Source organism: Pipistrellus hanaki (assembly GCF_964339955.1).
Source record: "Pipistrellus hanaki genome assembly, chromosome: 6".
Lineage (NCBI taxonomy): Eukaryota > Metazoa > Chordata > Mammalia > Chiroptera > Vespertilionidae > Pipistrellus > Pipistrellus hanaki.
Window position 1 is genome coordinate 34,458,373 of NC_140508.1, and position 17,837 is coordinate 34,476,209.

The 17,837-nt window shown below is 44.4% G+C and overlaps 1 protein-coding gene across 2 annotated transcripts in view; it reads left to right on the forward strand.

The window, feature by feature from the left end:
- The window catches only part of KIF3B (kinesin family member 3B), a 44,670-nt gene extending 27,126 nt beyond the window's left edge, over positions 1 to 17,544 (forward strand). For both annotated transcript variants that reach the window (XM_084887881.1, XM_084887882.1), the window contains 7 exons: positions 2,691 to 2,792; positions 3,041 to 3,163; positions 3,269 to 3,387; positions 7,787 to 7,900; positions 8,516 to 8,621; positions 12,988 to 13,166; positions 13,819 to 17,544. In XM_084887881.1, the coding sequence (XP_084744007.1) occupies positions 2,691 to 2,792; positions 3,041 to 3,163; positions 3,269 to 3,387; positions 7,787 to 7,900; positions 8,516 to 8,621; positions 12,988 to 13,166; positions 13,819 to 13,915 (840 nt within the window). In that variant the 3' untranslated portion in view covers positions 13,916 to 17,544. The remainder of the gene's footprint in view (positions 1 to 2,690; positions 2,793 to 3,040; positions 3,164 to 3,268; positions 3,388 to 7,786; positions 7,901 to 8,515; positions 8,622 to 12,987; positions 13,167 to 13,818) is intronic.
- Positions 17,545 to 17,837: the final 293 nt, after the last annotated feature.

Below are 17,837 nucleotides of genomic sequence, written 5' to 3' on the forward strand. Positions count from 1 at the left end.
ATTCATTCATTATTACTGTTCTGAGACTTGCACGGTATTCCATTCTTCTGAGAGAATGGGTTGTTTCCGTTCTCTGCTATAAACGTTCTTGTACTTGGCTCCAGGAGAACAGGTACATACAAGAATTTCTTGTCTGACACTGCTAGATCCTAGAATATGTACAGCTTCAACTTTACTAGATGATGAGACATTGTTTTCTAAAGTGGCCCTGTGAATTGAAACTTCTACCAGGAGCATGAGTTCAGGTGGTTCCTCATCCTCACCAACACTTAGATTACAGACTATAGTTTTTTGTACATCTAGTGAATATAAAATGGAAATTGGTATATATATATGTGTGTGTGTGTGTGTGTGTGTGTGTGTGTGTGTGTGTATATATATATTTGTGTGTGTGTGTGTGTGTGTGTGTGTATGTATGTGTTTTAATTGATTTTTAGAGAAAGAGAAAGGGAAAGGGGCAAGATGGAAACATTGATGTAAGGAGAGAAACACATTGGCTGTCTCCTGCACACCGCATACGGGGGATAGAGCCCACAGCCCAGGCATGTGTCCAGACTGGGAATCAAACAGACAACTCTTCGGTGCACAGGATGACACCTAACCACCTGAGCCTCTCCATCCGGGCTCATTGTGGTTTTAAGATGCAGTGCAGTGATCACACAATATACAGGACTGTTTCATCACCTCCCAAATGCTCCCTGTAGTCAGTCACTCCCCCCAGCCTCCAGCTGTGCAGTTGCTGACCAGTATTCTAGAGCAAGGAGGCTCCCTGTGTTGAATCTTCTTTCTGGTGGCAGGACATGGGCTGTCACAGGGCGTTAAAGCCAGAGGAGGGTGCAGGGCTCGCCCTGGAATCCCAGGATGACCACTGCCTGACCACAAGCCAGAATTCCTTTGACATGTTGGGTTCTATCTCATTGAATTTATGCAAACTTTTTATTTCTACTCTAAAATGTATGTATGTTTATTAATTTAAAAAGGACAAGTGACCTCTCTCTCACCCCCCTTCCCCTGCTATATGAAGTCATACTTTATCTGTGGCTCAGAGTAGCCCTCACACCGAGTTGGGTACTAATTTACTTCAGAGACAGGGGACCTTTCTAGGACTTTCGAAACCTAATGTGAAAATGGATTCATGTACAACAGTTAGGAGATTACTCTGTTTCAGGGAGGGGCTTTCTAGGGGTTCCAAACACTGCCCCACCCTCCTCACTCCTGCACTTGAAGTGTGACTGGGAGTGCCCATGTTTGATTTGCATGCTGTGTTTTAGGATCACACCTGTTATCCAGGCCCAGGAACACCTAGGGTCTCTAAACTACCTGGTGTGTTTAGGCAACTCTCAGAAGCCAAATGTGGCAGGACTCAGCATTCCCTCAAGGTCACTGAATCTCTTAGCACACTTTGTCTATGGGAGAATGACATTCCTTCTGTCTTTCCAACCCCTCACTGCTGTAAAAGCATAGGGCAAAGGATTTAGAGCTGGAAGGGGTGTGGGTGTGGATGTGAATGGCAGGGGTTTGGTAGCACTCACCCCTTTGTTTTAAGAAGAGAGGACATAGTCTCAGGGACTCACTGAGAGATGGCAGCAGAGCGACAGATAATGTTTGTTTCTTAAAAGCAAGGTTGTGGAGCTTTTAGATTCCATGCTTTCCAGTGAAAATCATTCCAGTGGCTTCAACCATCATCTAAATGTTGAAGACTCCCAGTCTGTCTCCTGACCCCCAAGCTGATAGCCTCTGGCTATTGGACATTTCCATGGAGATGCCCCCAGCCACCCAGCACCTCTCCTGCCTTCCTTTTCTCAGTCCGATCCGACTCCTAGGAGCTGCCTCTCCCTCTCCCTTTGGCTCAGTCAGTCCCACCTCTGACTCCCTTCTCATCAGGATCTCTTGGACTCATCATCCCTTTGCTCTCCTCCTCCACTGCTGCCCTAGCCCAGGCCTGGACCCTCAAAACAGCTGCCTGGCTGGTCTCCCTGCCTTCAGCCTGCCCTTTTCCAGGCGCTCTCCTGTGGCATGGGAGCAGTGTTTCTAAAACACAAATCTCATTGTGTACCGTCATGCTCAGAGAACATGTCCATGTTTGCTGCAGTTCTCAGGATCAAGTTTAGTCTCCCATAACAGAGCTTTGAGGTTGTTGAACTGACTGACCCTGATTGCTTTGCCAGCTTCATGTATCACCACTCCCTACCCTACCCTCTCACACAAAATTTTTTTCTTGGCTGATTTCTATTTTTACCTCAGCACTCGTGTAGATGTCTCTGAGACAGGGAGCTTTTCCTGACTCCTTCCAAAAGCCTGAATTCTCTCCCTCCTGTGTGCCTCTGCCCATTATTACTTATTTTTTCCCCTCATGATGGCTTCTGACCCATAAGTAAGAATGGGCTTACTTGTCTGTGGCCCTCGGTGGACTCTCAGTGTTGCTATTCACACTGAAACATTTTATTTTGTTAAAAGAAAGCCAAAGTTCGTGTATCTGGAGAAGATGTATCTTCTGTATTTCCAAAGTGGAGTCCCCTCAGCCCCATCGCAGTGATGAGCAAGACACAGCTGAACACAATATATTTTTCTCCGGAGTCCACCCCCTTTGCCTCAGTCCAGGAAGAGGGAGAGGCAGCTCCTAGGAGTCTCCTCTGAGAAGATACATTCTGAGGGAGCCATTCACAAGATGGATTCTACTTTTTTTGCAGGCCATGGAGAGTAAGCTGCTTGTGGGAGGAAAAAATATAGTAGATCATACCAACGAACAGCAGAAAATCTTGGAGCAAAAACGGCAGGAAATTGCAGAGCAGGTAACTTTTCATTCCTGTTTGGGGAGAATGTGGAGGGTAAGGCACGTTAATGCTATAAAGCAAATATCTCTTGTATTAGACTCTCCAAAGGGAATGGAAATGAGCTGTGGTAGCCTCTTCCTAGGGAATGGAAATGAGCTGTGGTAGCCTCTTCCTAGTGGGAGACTGTGATCTGGAGCAGCCCTGCCCTGTATTCTTGTGTAGAAATTGTCTCTAGGCAAGCTGATGAATTTTGGAATGTTGCTCAGAAACGTCGAGAAAGAGAAATCCAGCAACAGATGGAAAGTCGAGATGAGGAGACCTTAGAACTTAAAGAGACCTACAGCTCGTTGCAGCAAGAGGTGGACATCAAGACCAAAAAACTCAAAAAGGTATAAAAGGGACCAGGCCAGCAGAGGTGTCTTGATACTTGGGGGAAAGGGAGAGTGGGTTGTCCGGAGGGCCACCCTCCTCATCTGCTTCTCCCTGGGTTCCAGCTCTTCTCCAAGCTCCAGGCCGTGAAGGCAGAGATCCATGACCTCCAAGAAGAGCACATCAAGGAGCGGCAGGAGCTGGAGCAGACTCAGAATGAGCTCACCAGGGAGCTGAAGCTCAAGTAAGTTCTGGGCCCTCCATGGCGCCCCCAGCCACTTGCTAAGAAATACTTCCCCGAGGACAGGGTCCTTTCTCTCTAGCTCATCTCCTGTCACTTTGTCCTCATTGTTGAGAAAGTCACTTTCTGTCTATGGACTTCATCTGTGAACTGAATGATTTCACTACATGATCTCCAAGTTTCCCCCCACTCTGCCTTCCTAAAGCCTTCTGGCCTCACCTTTATCTATTGATAAGAAGGAATCTTTTATTAACTAGAATTTTCTGAATGGTATAGAGAACACCCAAATACCCATCACCCAAATTCAATGATAAACCATCTTTTGTCATTTTTCATAAACATATTTGAAAGTAAACCTTACCTCATGTTATGCTGCTACTCCTGCATACTTACATACCTGACCACAATGAAATTTTTTTTTTTAAATAATATTTTATTGATTTTCTACAGAGAAGAAGGAAGAGGGATAGAGAGCTAGAAATGTCGATGAGAGAGAAACATCGACCAGCTGCCTCCTGCACACCCCCTGCTAGGGATGACCAGCTGCCTCCTGCACACCCCCTGCTGGGGATGTACCCGCAACCAATGCACATGCCCTTGACCAGAATCGAACCTGGGACCTTTCAGTCCGCAGACCGACACTCCATCCACTGAGCCAAACCGGTTTCGGCCACAATGAAATTTTTAAAAAGCTTTATTGAAATATAATTCACATATTTTACAGTTCACCTATTTAAAATATACAAGTGAGTTTTTAAAAAATATATATTTACTACCCCAGGCCAGGTAGCTCAGTTGGTTAGAGCAGTGGTCAACAAACCTTGGCTCTCGAGCCACATGCAGCTCTTTGGCCCCTTGAGTGTGGCTCTTCCACAAAATACCACATGTGAGTGCGCATATACAGTGTGATTGAAACTTCGTGGCCCATGCACAGAAGTCGGTTTTCGGCCTGGGTGAGTCTATTTGGAAGAAGGGGCATTAGAACACTCAAGGGGCCAAAGAGCCGCATGTGGCTTGCGAGCCTTGGTTTGCCGACCACTGGGTTAGAGCGTTGTCCTGATACACCAACACTGTGGGTTTGATCCCCAGTCAGGGAACATACAAGAAGCAACCAGTGAATGCATTAATGAGTGGAACAACAAATTGATATCTCCTCTCCCCCTTCTCTCTGCTTCCTTCACTCTTTTGCTCTCTTCCTCTCAAATAAATTAAAAATATATATATTTAACCTGGCCAGTGTGGTTCAGTGGTTGAGCATCAACCCAGGCACCAAGAGGTCACTGGTTCAATTCCCAGTCAGAGCACATATCTGGCTATGTGCTCAATCCCCAGTAGGAGCCATGCAGGAGGCAGCCAGTCAATGTTTCTCTTTCATTGTTGTTTCTATCTCTCTCCTTTCCTCTATCTGAAATCAATTTAAAATGTGTGTGTGTGTGTGTGTGTGTATATATCAATATATATATATATCAATATATATATATATCAAATATATATATATATATATTTTTTTTTTTTTCCAGAAAGGGAGAAAGAAGGAACATTTATGTGAGAGAGAAACATCCACTAGTGCATCATGCACACAACATGACCGGGAATCAAACCGGTGACTTTTCTGTTTTTTTTATAAATATATTTTTATTTATTTCAGAGAGGAAGGGAGAGGGAGAGATGGAAACATTAATGATGAGAGAGAGTCATTGATTGGCTGCCTTCTGTATGCCCCACATTGGGGATCAAGCCCACAACCTGACTGGGAATTGAACCATGACCTCGTAGTTCATAGCTGACAATCAATCACTGAGCCACGTCAGCCAGGCCCAAACCAGTGACCTTTTGATGCATGGGAAAATGTTCAACCAACTGAGCCCTACTGGCCAGGGCCATTTACTTATAAATTTTAAGATCAGCTTGTCAATTTCTGAAAAAAAGCCAGCTGTAATTTTAATAAGGATTGTGTTGAATGTGTAGATCAATTTGGAAAATATTGTCATCTTATCAATACTGTGTTCTGATCCATGAATATAGGATATCTTTCTATTTATTTAGAATTCTTTTTCTGTCAAAACTGTTTTATAGTTTTCAGTGCACAGCTACTTGCACTTCTTTTGTTATGTCTAAACCTAAATATTCTATTTTTGATGCTATTTATATGGAATTGTTTTCTTAATTTTCTTTCGGGGTACTACAATTGATTTTTTATAGAATATATTGTCTTTCCACCTAACAAAATTAACATTAAGTTTCTTAGTATTTTCTCATACCTTGTTCATATTCAGATCTATATGTGGACCACATATTGCATTTGATAATTATGTCTCTTAACTGTATCTTAACGTGGAGCAATCCATTTTTTTGTTAAGAATTTATTTCCTAAAAAAAAGAACTTGTCTCCTAGCTAACTTTTTGAAAAAGTTGGGTCAGGTAGCCTGTAGAAATAGCTCACATTCTGGATTGGTTGATCTGCTTCTTCATGGAATTGTCTAATTTGTGTCCCTGTCTCCCCTATTTTCCTATAACTGAAAGCTAGCTCCGAAACACTGGTTCTCAACATAGAATCATCTCAGGAGTCTGTAATATGATTCTTGGGCCCCACCCCAGAGATTTTTATTTAATTGCTCTAGGACAGGGTCCTTAAACTTCACCTGAAGGGCTTGTTAAACACGAATGGCTGGGCCCCATACCCAGAAAGTTTCATTCAGTGTCTGGGATGGGGCCTGAGAATTTTCCTTTCTAACAAGGTCTAGTTGTTGCTCCTGCTGGTTCGGTGAACATACTTTGAGAACCATTGATCTGTCATGAGATCTGGGCAAGATATTTTTTAGAACTCTCTAAATGATAATGTGCAGCTTGGCTTGAAAACCATGGAACTAATGGTTTTAACCAATAATGATTTTTGTCTGGATCTTTTATTTCATTAGGGGTTACAAAATGGTGTTTTTCTGTATCAGTCCTTCCACCACAGCATTAGCTGGAGTTTTTCTTTAAAGAAGAACTTTTCAAAGGGATTATTTTAATAACCACACTTTAAATTTTGAAAGGAGCCCTTAAAATTAAATGAATGGCCTTGACCACCGTGGCTCAGTTGGTTACAGTGTCATCCCATACACCGAAGGTGCAGGTTAGATTCCTGTAAAGACACATGCTGGTTCGATCCCCAGTCGGGGAGCATACGGTAGGCAACTGACTTATGTTTCTTTTCACATTGATGTTTCTCTCTCTTTCTCTCTTCCTCTCTCTAAAGTCAATAATTTTTTGAAGGGTTGAATTTAAAAAATATTAAATGTATGTATCAGCCCTCTTTCGAGGTATGCACACCTGGAAAAAAGATCAGAACAAAATATGCCAAAATATTAATAATAGCTATTTCTGAATAGTGAAATTGTGTGTAATATTTTTTCAAAATTTCCGATGTGTAAATAGGCCCTTTAAAATCAGAAAAAAAAGCCAAATATATGTTATGAAAAATAATATCTTAAATGTCAAGTAAAATGAAGAGAAAATGTCATCTCTCTAGAGTACTGTTTTTGTGTTATTTTTCCCCCCTAATGAAGGCATTCTTAGCTCTTACTTCTTTTGAATAAACAGTGAGCCAATCTGTTTTTTCCAGCCAGTACCCTTCACCTCTGGTATTTGTTGTGTGTCTCTCTCTCTGGTGTTTGTTGTGTGTCTCTCTCGTTAACACCCCTTTGGCATTGTTCTGTCCTGAGGTTCTGAAGGAGTGAATGCAAAAATGTGGCAGGAGATGGTCATCTCCTTGGTGAGATACAACCCAGTGGGCTCCTCTCTCATTGTTTGCCATGTTCCCTGGCTTCTGACACAAGCTCTTCTCAGGAATGGTCTTTATTCTGAGAAGTCTAAGGGACTGAAACATTTGGTCCTACTCTTTGTCCTATGATTAAAATGTGAAAATTTCCATCTCTGGCAACAATCCAGGGGATTGGAGGAAGGCAGTTTAATTTCTAATCTGTTTTCAGCATGTTGGAAGTTAATGAGTTGGGTTAGCAGTACCAGTGTTCCTCCAAAAGATACTTCAAATAGCACTTCAAATATACAGGTTCACTCCAGCATAGCCCAGGCATCATCCCCCTCTTCAGTTCTTTCAGCTCCTCAAGCTACTTCTCCTTTGGTAGAAGTGACCTCTCCATATTCCTAGGGCAGACCACTGCCAGCACCTGTTACACCTAAGAGTGCTGTACCGTTACCTCTCTGTCTCAGGCAGGGACCACGTGTCATTCATGTCTGTATCCCAGTCCTTTGTATGATGGCAGGCTCATAGTACCTGCTTAGTGAATGTTTGCTGAGTAACATATCTAATTACTCACTACACGTGGGACCAGGTAACCAACACTCCATCTGTATTCTTCCTCTATCTGTATTCACCCCTGTATGTGTGCTCTTACAGGCATCTTATTATAGAAAACTTCATCCCTCTGGAAGAAAAAAGTAAAATTATGAATAGATCCTTCTTTGATGAAGAGGAAGATCATTGGAAACTACATCCTATAACCAGACTGGAGTAAGTCACTGTTGACTGTAAGTAGACTTTAAGGTGGGCAGGAGGGAAGGAATGTTGATAAGCTGGACTTGGCCGGAGGGGTGTGGTAAGAATGCAGTTTCATTCATTTAAAGTTGGAACCAGCTACATCTCTGCTTTTGTGATGGCCATAGTTCCACAAGATGAAAGTTTAATGAGTATGGTGTTAGGAACTGGGAGACTTTGTCATAGTCAACTGATGACCTTTCCTAAGTTCCTCATGTCAGCTCACCTACCTATCAAGTGAAGCAAGATAGACCAGGTGAGGGGCGGTACGCAGGTGCTCTGTGTGTCAGTCTGACACCGTTTTGAGAAGGACTCTAAGTCTGGGTCCTGCTGGAAAAATGGAAGATGTCCGCCAAGGATGAGGGGTGGGGAGTGTTGACAGCTATGCTTCATGCCTACCATCTCAGAAAGCAACTCAAGCAGAAAGTAGAGGCAGCTCCTGTGTCATTTCCATGTCAGCCCTCAATCCAGGGAGTCAGTTGGTTCTCTGTAAGCAGGCGCAGAGGCTTCTGAGTGCTGGTTCCACAGGGCCGACCCTGGGCTGTGGACCACACGCCAGCCAGGTCTTTAACCACTGCAGTGCATTTCCAGGAACCAGCAGATGATGAAGCGGCCCGTCTCCGCTGTGGGATATAAGAGACCACTGAGCCAGCACGCAAGGATGTCCATGATGATTCGTCCAGAGGCCCGATATAGGGTGAGAAGATTGTTCTCGTCTTCCTCTCCTCTCTTTTAGAGGAGTTTAGACTCATGTAAACACTTAGGCACCATTCTGCAAAGTCACAGAGTTTTTATCCTGACTCTTTCCAGAAGCACCTGAGGAAATTAATATAACACAATTTAAAAATATATATATATTTTATTGATTTTAGAGAGGATGAGAGAGGGAGAGAGATAGAAACATCAATGATGAGAGAGAAAATAAATGAATTAGCTGCCTCTTGCATGCCCCACAGTGGGGATCAAGCCCACAAACTAGGCATATGCCCTGACTGGGAATAAAATTGTGACCTCCTGATTCATAGGTCAATGCTCAACCACTGAGCCACGCTGGCTGGGCAATTTTAATAAATACTAATAACAAATAACAAATAAATAATTATAAATAAAAAGGAAAAATAGAATGAGATTTAGAAAATCAAGACTAGGGAAGGAGTAGAGTATATGCATCCTGTCCATAATGGCCAATAAATATTAACAATAAGTTTTGTTTATTTTTTTAAAATATATATTTTATTGATTTTTTTTACAGAGAGGAAGGGAGAGGGATAGAAAGCTAGAAACATCGATGAGAGAGAAACATCGACCAGCCGCCTCCTGCACCCCCCCCACTGGGGATGTGCCCACAACCAAGGCACATGCCCTTGACCTGAATTGAACCTGGGACCTTTCAGTCCACAGGCCAACGCTCTATCCACTGAGCCAAACCGGTTTTGGCAATAAGTTTTTAAAAAAATATATTTTATTGATTTTTCACAGAGAGGAAGGGAGGGGGACAGAGAGCTAGAAATATCTACAAGAGAGAAATACCAACCAGCTGCCTCCTGCACACCCCTTACCTTGATGTGCCCACAACCAAAGTACATGCCCTTGACTGGAACTGAACCCTGAACCCTTCAGTTCGCAGGCCGACTCTCCATCCATTGAGCCAAACCGGCTCGGCTTAATGATAAGTTTTTAAATGACTTCCTGGGCCCAACTGGTGTGGCTCAGTGGTTGAGCATAGACCCATGAATCAGTGGTCATAGTTTGGTTCCCGGTTGGGGCATATGCCCTCGTTATGGGCTAGATCACCAGTAGGGGGCGTGCAGGAGGCAGCCAATTGATGATTCTCATTATTGATGTTTCTATCTCTCCTTCTCCCTCTCTCTGAAATCTAAAAAATAAAAACAAAACAAACAAAAAATTTAAATGGCTCTGTGAGGCCATAGCCAGTTTGGCTCAGTGGATAGTGCATCAGCCTGCAGACCAAAGGGTCCGGGTTCGATTCTGGTCAAGGGCACATTGGCTGCAGGCTTCTCTTCCTGGACCGACATGTGCAGGAGGCAATCATTGTGTTTCTCTCACATCTATGTTTCTCTCTGTCATTTTCTATCTGTTCCACTCTCTAAAAAGTCAATGGAAAAAATACTCTCAGGTGAGGATTGACAAAAATGGCTCTTTGGGAAAACTGGGAAGAATGTTGGTGTCAGTGATAGGAGATTGAAATGGATTAAAGAAGTTATGGGACTTCCATTTAACATAATGTGGGTCAGTCAGGAAGTAATTTAAAGTGCCATAATTAAGACCTGTTTAATGACACAAACATATAATATTGGATGAGCTATTTATAAGCATTTACTGTGTACCACGCACTATACTCAGTGCTTTATTGCTTTCTCTACTAAACCTTCCCACCTTACTCTATGCAGTAGTCCTTAGTAGATAGCTGGAAGTGGATGAACCAGGAAACATGATGTATTGTTGTTATAAAACAACTAGTGGTCCAGTGCATGAAATTCATGTGTGTGTGTGGGGGGGTGTTATGTGTCCCTCAGCCTGGCCTACACCCTCTCCAATCTGGGACCCCTCAAAGGATGTCCTAGTGCCAGTTTATAAAGATTGGGCCTAAACCAGCAGTTGGACATCCCTCTTGTAATCTGGGACTGCTGGCTCCTAACCACTCACCTGCCTGCCTGCCTGATTGCCCCTAACTACTCTGCCTGCCGGCGTGCTCGCTCCCAAATGCCCGCCTGCCCCCCTGCTGGCTTGCTCACCCCAAACTGCCCCTCCTCACTGTCCTGATCACCCCCAACTGACCCCCACTGACAGCCTGCTCGCCCCCAACCGGTGCCCTACTGGTCTGCTCAGCCCCAATTGCCCCCCTCCCGCCCTTGCGTGTGTGTCCCCCTCCCCCCCCCCTCCCCCCCCGTCCCTTCACCGGCCTGATCACCCACAACTGCCCTCCCCTCTTGGCCTCTAACCGCCTCTACCTCAGCCCGCCACTATGGGTTTATCCAGAAGAATGTCCGGAAGGTCTCCTGGAGGTCTCCCAGTGTAATTAGCATATTACCCTTTTATTAGTATAAATTGGTACTGCAAGTGTATATATGAATAAAAAAATCTGGGGCAAGCCGGCACCGGTTTGGCTCAGTGGTAGAGCGTCGGTCTGCGGACTGAAAGGTCCCGGGTTTGATTCCGGTCAAGGGCATGTACATCCCCGGTAGGGGGTGTGCAAGAGTGCACATTGCGGGCACATCCCCTGTAGGGGGTGTGCAAGAGGCAGCTGGTCGATGATTCTCTCTCATCGATGTTTCTAACTCTCTGTCCCTCTCTCTTCCTCTCTGTGAAAAATCAATAAAATATATTAAAAAAAAAAAATCTGGGGCAAAATATATCAAAATGTGAACTGGTTATCCCTGGTTATTAGAAGTACACTCAATTTTAAATTTTCTTCTTTTTGCTTTTCTGTATTTTATAACTATCAGTGGGAAAACTGTATTATTTTGTTAATGAAAGGTTTCCATTTAAAATATATTTGAGTCTCCCTTGGCAGCTAGAGTGAAACAGATTAGAATTAGTTAGCTCCTCAGGTGCTGTTCTTCCTGGCACTGAGTTATTTAAAATAAAGAAAACAAAAGCAAAAAAGATCTATTAGAAGGAGTTCTATATGGTGGAAGATGAGTGATGTGTCAGACAGAATCTTCAGAAACATTTTTCTAGCAGTTTCAGAGGGTGCATATCTTGTTGGTTATTTCATGTCTTAAGTCAAAAACATGCTTTTGAAGCCTGCAGATCAAATATGTAGATTTCCAGGAAGCAAACCTGATCCAAAGGTAGAATTTAAAGCAGTGGCACGCAGGTGTTTTTAGCAGTAGACCCAATCCAATAAGAGAAATTTTATTTATTTATTTTTAATATATTTTATTGATTTTATACAGAGAGGAAGGGAGAGAGATAGAGAGTTAGAAACATCGATGAGAGAGTCATCAATCGGCTGCCTCTTGCACCCCCCTACTGGGGATATACCCGCAACCAAGGTACATGCCCTTGACCGGAATCGAACCCAGGACCCTTCAGTCCCCAAGCCGACGCTCTATCCATTGAGCCAAACCGGTCCCCGCCATTAAGAGAAATTTTAAGCAGTATCTTAATATATAAAATTGAGAAACAGAGCCATTCCCTCTCTTCACCTTCTCCTCCCAGGGGCCCCTCCCACCTGCTCTGGAGTGCTGGGGCCTGAACTCTGCTGAGTGGGAGGAGCTAAGGACAGGATGTGCTCTTCTGACAAGCATCTGCCTGGGTTTGTGGAGCTCAGAAAAGGCCCACCGGGTAGCAGGTGAAGAAACCCCTCCACAAGGCCAATTATGAAGCAGGCCCTGACTGATTATTCTTTTTATTATTTATTTTTCCAAACTGATTTTTTCAAATGTGGTTACATGCACATACACTACCACACACACCCTCCACACACATACACCATACCTGTCTCCTCCCCGTGGCAACCAGAACATTCATCACAGCTGCTGTAGGTGGTGAGATTATTGGTGATTACTCTGTTCTTCTTTATACCTTTTTGTATTTTTACATTTTCTTCAACAAATGGGTTTTACCTAATTTATTATTATTCCCCTTAGGGCAGGGGTCTTCAAACTACGGCCCGCGGGCCACATGCAGCCCCCAGGGGAGTCTGATCCTGCCCGCCAGGTTTTTTGGGCAGTGAGCGCAGCCAAGGTGTTACAGTAGGAATTAGTAGTTCATATAGTCCGGCCCTCCAGCTCTCTGAGGGACCGTGATCTGGCCCCCACTTTAAAAAGTTTGAGGACCCCTGCCTTAGGGTATATGTTCATTGTTTAAAAAAAAAATTTTTAAAGGAAAATAGCAAAATGCCTATAGAAGAAAATAAAAAGCATCTGTAATCCCACCAGGAAAAATGTTATAAAACTACATCACTTCTAGGCAGGTACTTGGTAGGCTCTGAGTAGCCAGCAATTTGCAGTTCTGCTTTTGGAAGGGGTCTACTTTGCTTGTTCTCTGTGTCTGATTGGGAACCAACCTTGCTGGTTGTGGCTGTGCTTCTGCAGGCAGAAAACATTGTGCTGCTAGAGCTGGACATGCCCAGCCGGACCACCAGGGACTATGAGGGCCCTGCCATTGCCCCCAAAGTCCAGGCGGCACTGGATGCCGCTCTGCAGGACGAGGATGAAATACAGGTGGATGCGTCATCCTTCGAAAGTACTGCAAATAAGAAATCCAAGACCAGGTGAGTGGCTTTGATGACCTATGTTTGAACAAGGACAAATGAAAGCAGCGGGTGGCAAGAGTGCTTGTTTATCATAAAATGCTTTACAGGACACACCAGAAAATAGTGCCATATTACTCCTGGGTTTATTCATTTATTACATAAATGTTTATGGTTCAGGCATTATGCCAGGTAGACTGAACACCAGAATGCCGAATGTTTCTGGTTCCTATTCTAAGGAGCATGTGTTCTAGAGAAACAGGGGACAGTTCTTTGGTTCCCACCAGGTACCAGGGACTTAATTTGTGGCTAAATTAGAAATTCTACCACATTAAATTTTGGATTAGAAGTTTAAGGAAACAACTGGGTGTGAAACCAAAAATGGAAGAAATTCTTCCTGGAAACTTAATATTTTTTGGCACTTTGGAGAAGACAGTCAAGATTTTATTTAAATGGAAGAACAATGGCTGAGAATCAGAGTCCCTTCCGTGAGGTTTCACTCCTTGGTTGGCAGTTGGGTGGGACTGTGCCAGCCTCATGGTTTTATAGCTGAGAGGCCGTTGGCGAAAGGGCACCTGGAAATGTTGATGGCACCTGGTGGGGAAGGAGTCTGATCTGTGCGGTGACAGAGATGGGACGTATAATAATGTGAACATGTGCTTGACCTTTGCAGGCCTAAAAGCGGAAGGAAGTCGGGATCCTCCTCCTCTTCCTCAGGAACCCCTGCATCTCAGCTTTATCCGCAGTCTCGGGGGCTGGTTCCAAAGTAAAGCCAGTTCCTGCTCTCCTGGGGTTTATACAGCATTGCCTTCTGAGAAAAGAGATGAGCAAATACCTGCAGAGACGACTCCAGCCCAAACTCAGAACATTCCCCTGGGGAGAAGCGATGGTGGCTTTGCAGATGAACCAACTTAATCTGGCTGAAAGGTGCTGGCCCTAGCCTGGCATTCCGCTCTGGGCAACGTCCCTTAGTTAGCATCTCAGACATGCATGGGTAAGGTGACGGGCGGCAGTCGAAGTGGAAAGCAAGAGGATGACCAGTGACCTTGCTTCCCTTCTCCCTTGCCTTCTCCCCCTTCCTCTCCCTTCCCTTCTCCCTCTCCTTTTCTAGCCTGTTCTTTACACTGGGCTCCCTTCCTGTTGAACAATAGGGCAGAATCCGGAGTCACCTTAGCAGGACCAAGTCTTCGGAGCCTCAGGATAAAATAACAGTGAGGTTGAAAAGTGAAAGCCCTAGAACTTGAATACGTGCTTGTTCTTGTAGGTTGAAATGAGAAATCTCATTTGGACCCAGACCCCCAGTGGGCATGATCCATAAGAAGGGGATCTGTCTTTGGGATCTGCCGAATGAGGAAATGTTTTCCGAGGGAGCTACCAATTTCGCTCCTGAGGGGTTAATGTTGGAAGCAATAGAAATCACATTCCCTTTGCCTCCTTGGAGAGTTTAGAGGCATCTTTAAAACCTCAAAACCATGACCATCCTGTCAAAGACATAATCTGATGCCATGTCCATACACCGTGTCATTTTACTCTTCATTTGTCACCATCTTTAGCCAAGTGTGTGTACTCTGAGCGTCCTTCCCAGGCCCATCTGCCTCCTGAGCATGCTCTACAGTGGGCCTGTTTTGTGGGAGAAGGGAGGCTGGCTCTGCCTTCTCTGTTTGGACAAAAGTAGGGGGAATGAGGCATATGGTGGCACATCTGAATTCCCCGTTTTGTCCCATATTTACGTAGAGAGCTAAGGGTACTGGGTAGATGCGGAGACAGTGACATGCGGCTCAGCGCAGTGTGAAGCGAAGACAAAGGTGGGAGCAAATGAACCTGCCTGCCTTCAGCTGAAACTCGCCAAAATCCTAAGATGGTGGCTCTCCCAGGCAGAGCCTAAAGTGGTGGCTAGGAGGTGCTGTGTGACCGCATAGGCTCAGAGGAGTTAGAGATTCCCCGTTTACATATACTAGTTTGGTTTATAAGTTTTAGTTCTTTGTATTATTGAAATTCAAAGCTTCATTTTATGTTGGTCATTAGGTGACTGTTAGTCCTTTTGCCCCCAAGAGACACTCTTAAGAGTGTGTGGATGTGCAGGCACAATGGTGCCTGTGTTCTTTGAGTGTGTCCACGTGTGTCTGTAAGAGAGAAAGATAGAGACCAAGAACTTGCCCAGTTTTAGAAATACACTAATGTACAGTTGTTGCCTTTGTCTGTATTAAAGGCCCACTGAATGACTAATCCAGGTCGGAAACACTCCCGTGTGGGTGTCGGAGTCCACGAGCCGAGCCTGAGGGGCGGTGAGTCCCGGGCCTGCCTCCCTGGTGCACCCTGCTGGCATGGTGCCCAGGAAGGTGGCGGCTCAGGTGGGCCTTGAGTTATATTTTAACTCAGCTGCTCAGTTCCCAGGGCACATTTCTGGATCAACCTGTGGGAAAGAGGAGGTACCAAGTGCAATGTCACAGCATTCTGCAAATGGAGATCTGTCATCTGGCAGCTTATCTCCTTTCTAGTTACTATTCTTTCTGAGCCCACGGTCCTTTTCAGTAATTCCCAGAGCCTAAAGGAGCCTTCCCTCATCTTCCTTGGGATCCAACCCTGCTTCTCTCTTATTTACTAAGACTTGACCTGTTTGAATAGGAACCGAATGACCAGGTTGTAGCCTAAGATGGTTTTTTGCCAGTTACACCTGTCTGTTGCCCCCAATTTTTTCAAAGCTCGTATGAATTCCACAGACTGAAAATATTCACCTGGCAAATTTGAACACTGCAGATAACACGATACCTTAATACTGATGTCTCAAGGTGGCTATTCTGACCAAGGGTGGTTGCGTGACCATAGAGCTTTTCTAAGAAGGCAAAAGAAGAAAGCTAAGTTGACAAGCAGGGTCAGTAAAACAGCCTGCCTTGCACTCATCTGATGGTCTGTGAACAAAGAGGAAGAACACCTGAGTGGAGGTGAAGCTGCCCCCTCCCAAGCAGTCTCCGGTGCTTTTCTTCTCTCAAAGCGGATCCGATAAATATTTGAATAGAGCAGATAGCAGAACCTAAGCTGCTGTGTTGGACTCTGAATTGAGCAAAATGTGTGGAGGACCTCCCAGGCCCACTGAGGGACCAGGTTTCCCTGTCGGTAGTCAAGCTAGAATGTTCCAAGCCATCTGAGGGCCAGCAGCTGTTAGTGAAGTCTGGAAGCCAACCTAACACCATCTAAGAAGATCATCCGAGAGAAGGAGTTTGAGACTGCAGCCTTCATCAGGCACCTTTTTGCTCTGATCAGTAGGAATGTATCTGGCTTTGTATTTTAAAGTCACCTGTCTCCCAAACCCCTGGATCCAGAACCCAAGGCCGGAAATCAGAGGCATGAAGCACTTTCTTAAGACTGACTTAGCGTTGGACTGTTCCCTATCGAATGCCTGCCTGCATGCTGCTTGAATTGCACCACTCACACCTCCATGACCAAGGGCATCAGAGCTCTGCAGCTCAGGCGTGGGTCGGGGGCTGCTCTCTGCTTTTCCTGTCTGACTCTTGTAAGTCCTCCCTCACTGAATGTAAAATTGTTGCCAAGTTGCTGAGAAGTGTCAATTCCCTGTTGTTAACGTGGGATATCAGTTCTGCCTCACATTTCCCACTAGAGGTCAAGGCTCACTGCAAGTAACACCTTGGGCCATCATGAACACCATCAGTGGGCGAAAATGGGGCTATTAATATACTCTAAAAGCCATAATGAAAACGCTCAGAGGGAACTGGATAAGAACAGTGGGCCTGGCTAGTGTCTATCTCACAAGGTTTTGTCTTGTGCTGTTCAGAAATCTGCCACCTTTCTCCTTGCCCTTGTTTCTTCAGTGAAATGCTTTTGAGGTTATTTATGAAGTGAGTAATCCTGGTGCAGGAAGGAGGCAGTGGGCTTTATGGCTCTTTAGAGTTAATATTGATCTTGACCTTCTCTTTGGCTACCTTTAGACAAAGAACACGCCAATACTTGGGGCTCTAAGTTTTACAATTAATATTTATTTGTATCATCTCTTTGTCTAGGAATGTAAAAGTGATTCTAAACTAAGATGTGTAATAAAATCAATCAGATTTATTGTGCCTACAGAAAAGTGTCCTCATAAATGACTAATGCTTTTGAAGATGATATTTCTGTGGCGGATACACTGCCACTTCCTCTAAACATTTTAATTTTTTAGTGAAAAGAGGGTGGGAGTGGAAATGAAGATTGAGTTGGAATGCTGGTATTTAAAAAAAGAGAGCAACAAGATAAAGGGACATAAAATGAAGCAAGACAGAGTGACAAGTAAGTGCTTCTCATGTTTTTCCAAGGAGGGTCCTGAGACCAGCCTAGGCAACAGCCATGAAATGTCTTTGTAATGATTGTGTTTGCTTTTTAAAATTTCTTTAAATGTATTACATATTATACTTTAAAATACGGGTTTTTTTTTTACACAATAATATTTTATGTTATTAACCATTGGGCGGGGGGGGGGGGGGGGGGGGAGAAATACCAGAAATGGGCCATATGTTGGTCTTGTGGCTTCTCATATTCTCAGCCTGCTGAAGTATATCCTGGGGGTTGTGTCTCCTGGTTGAGATGTAGAGACTGAGTAGAGAGACAGAACCTGGCCTCTGTCTTGGTCTGAATTCTGGTTGTGTCTACTTATTAACCATATGACTATGAGGAATTGAATTTATCTCTGTGAATCTCGGGGTT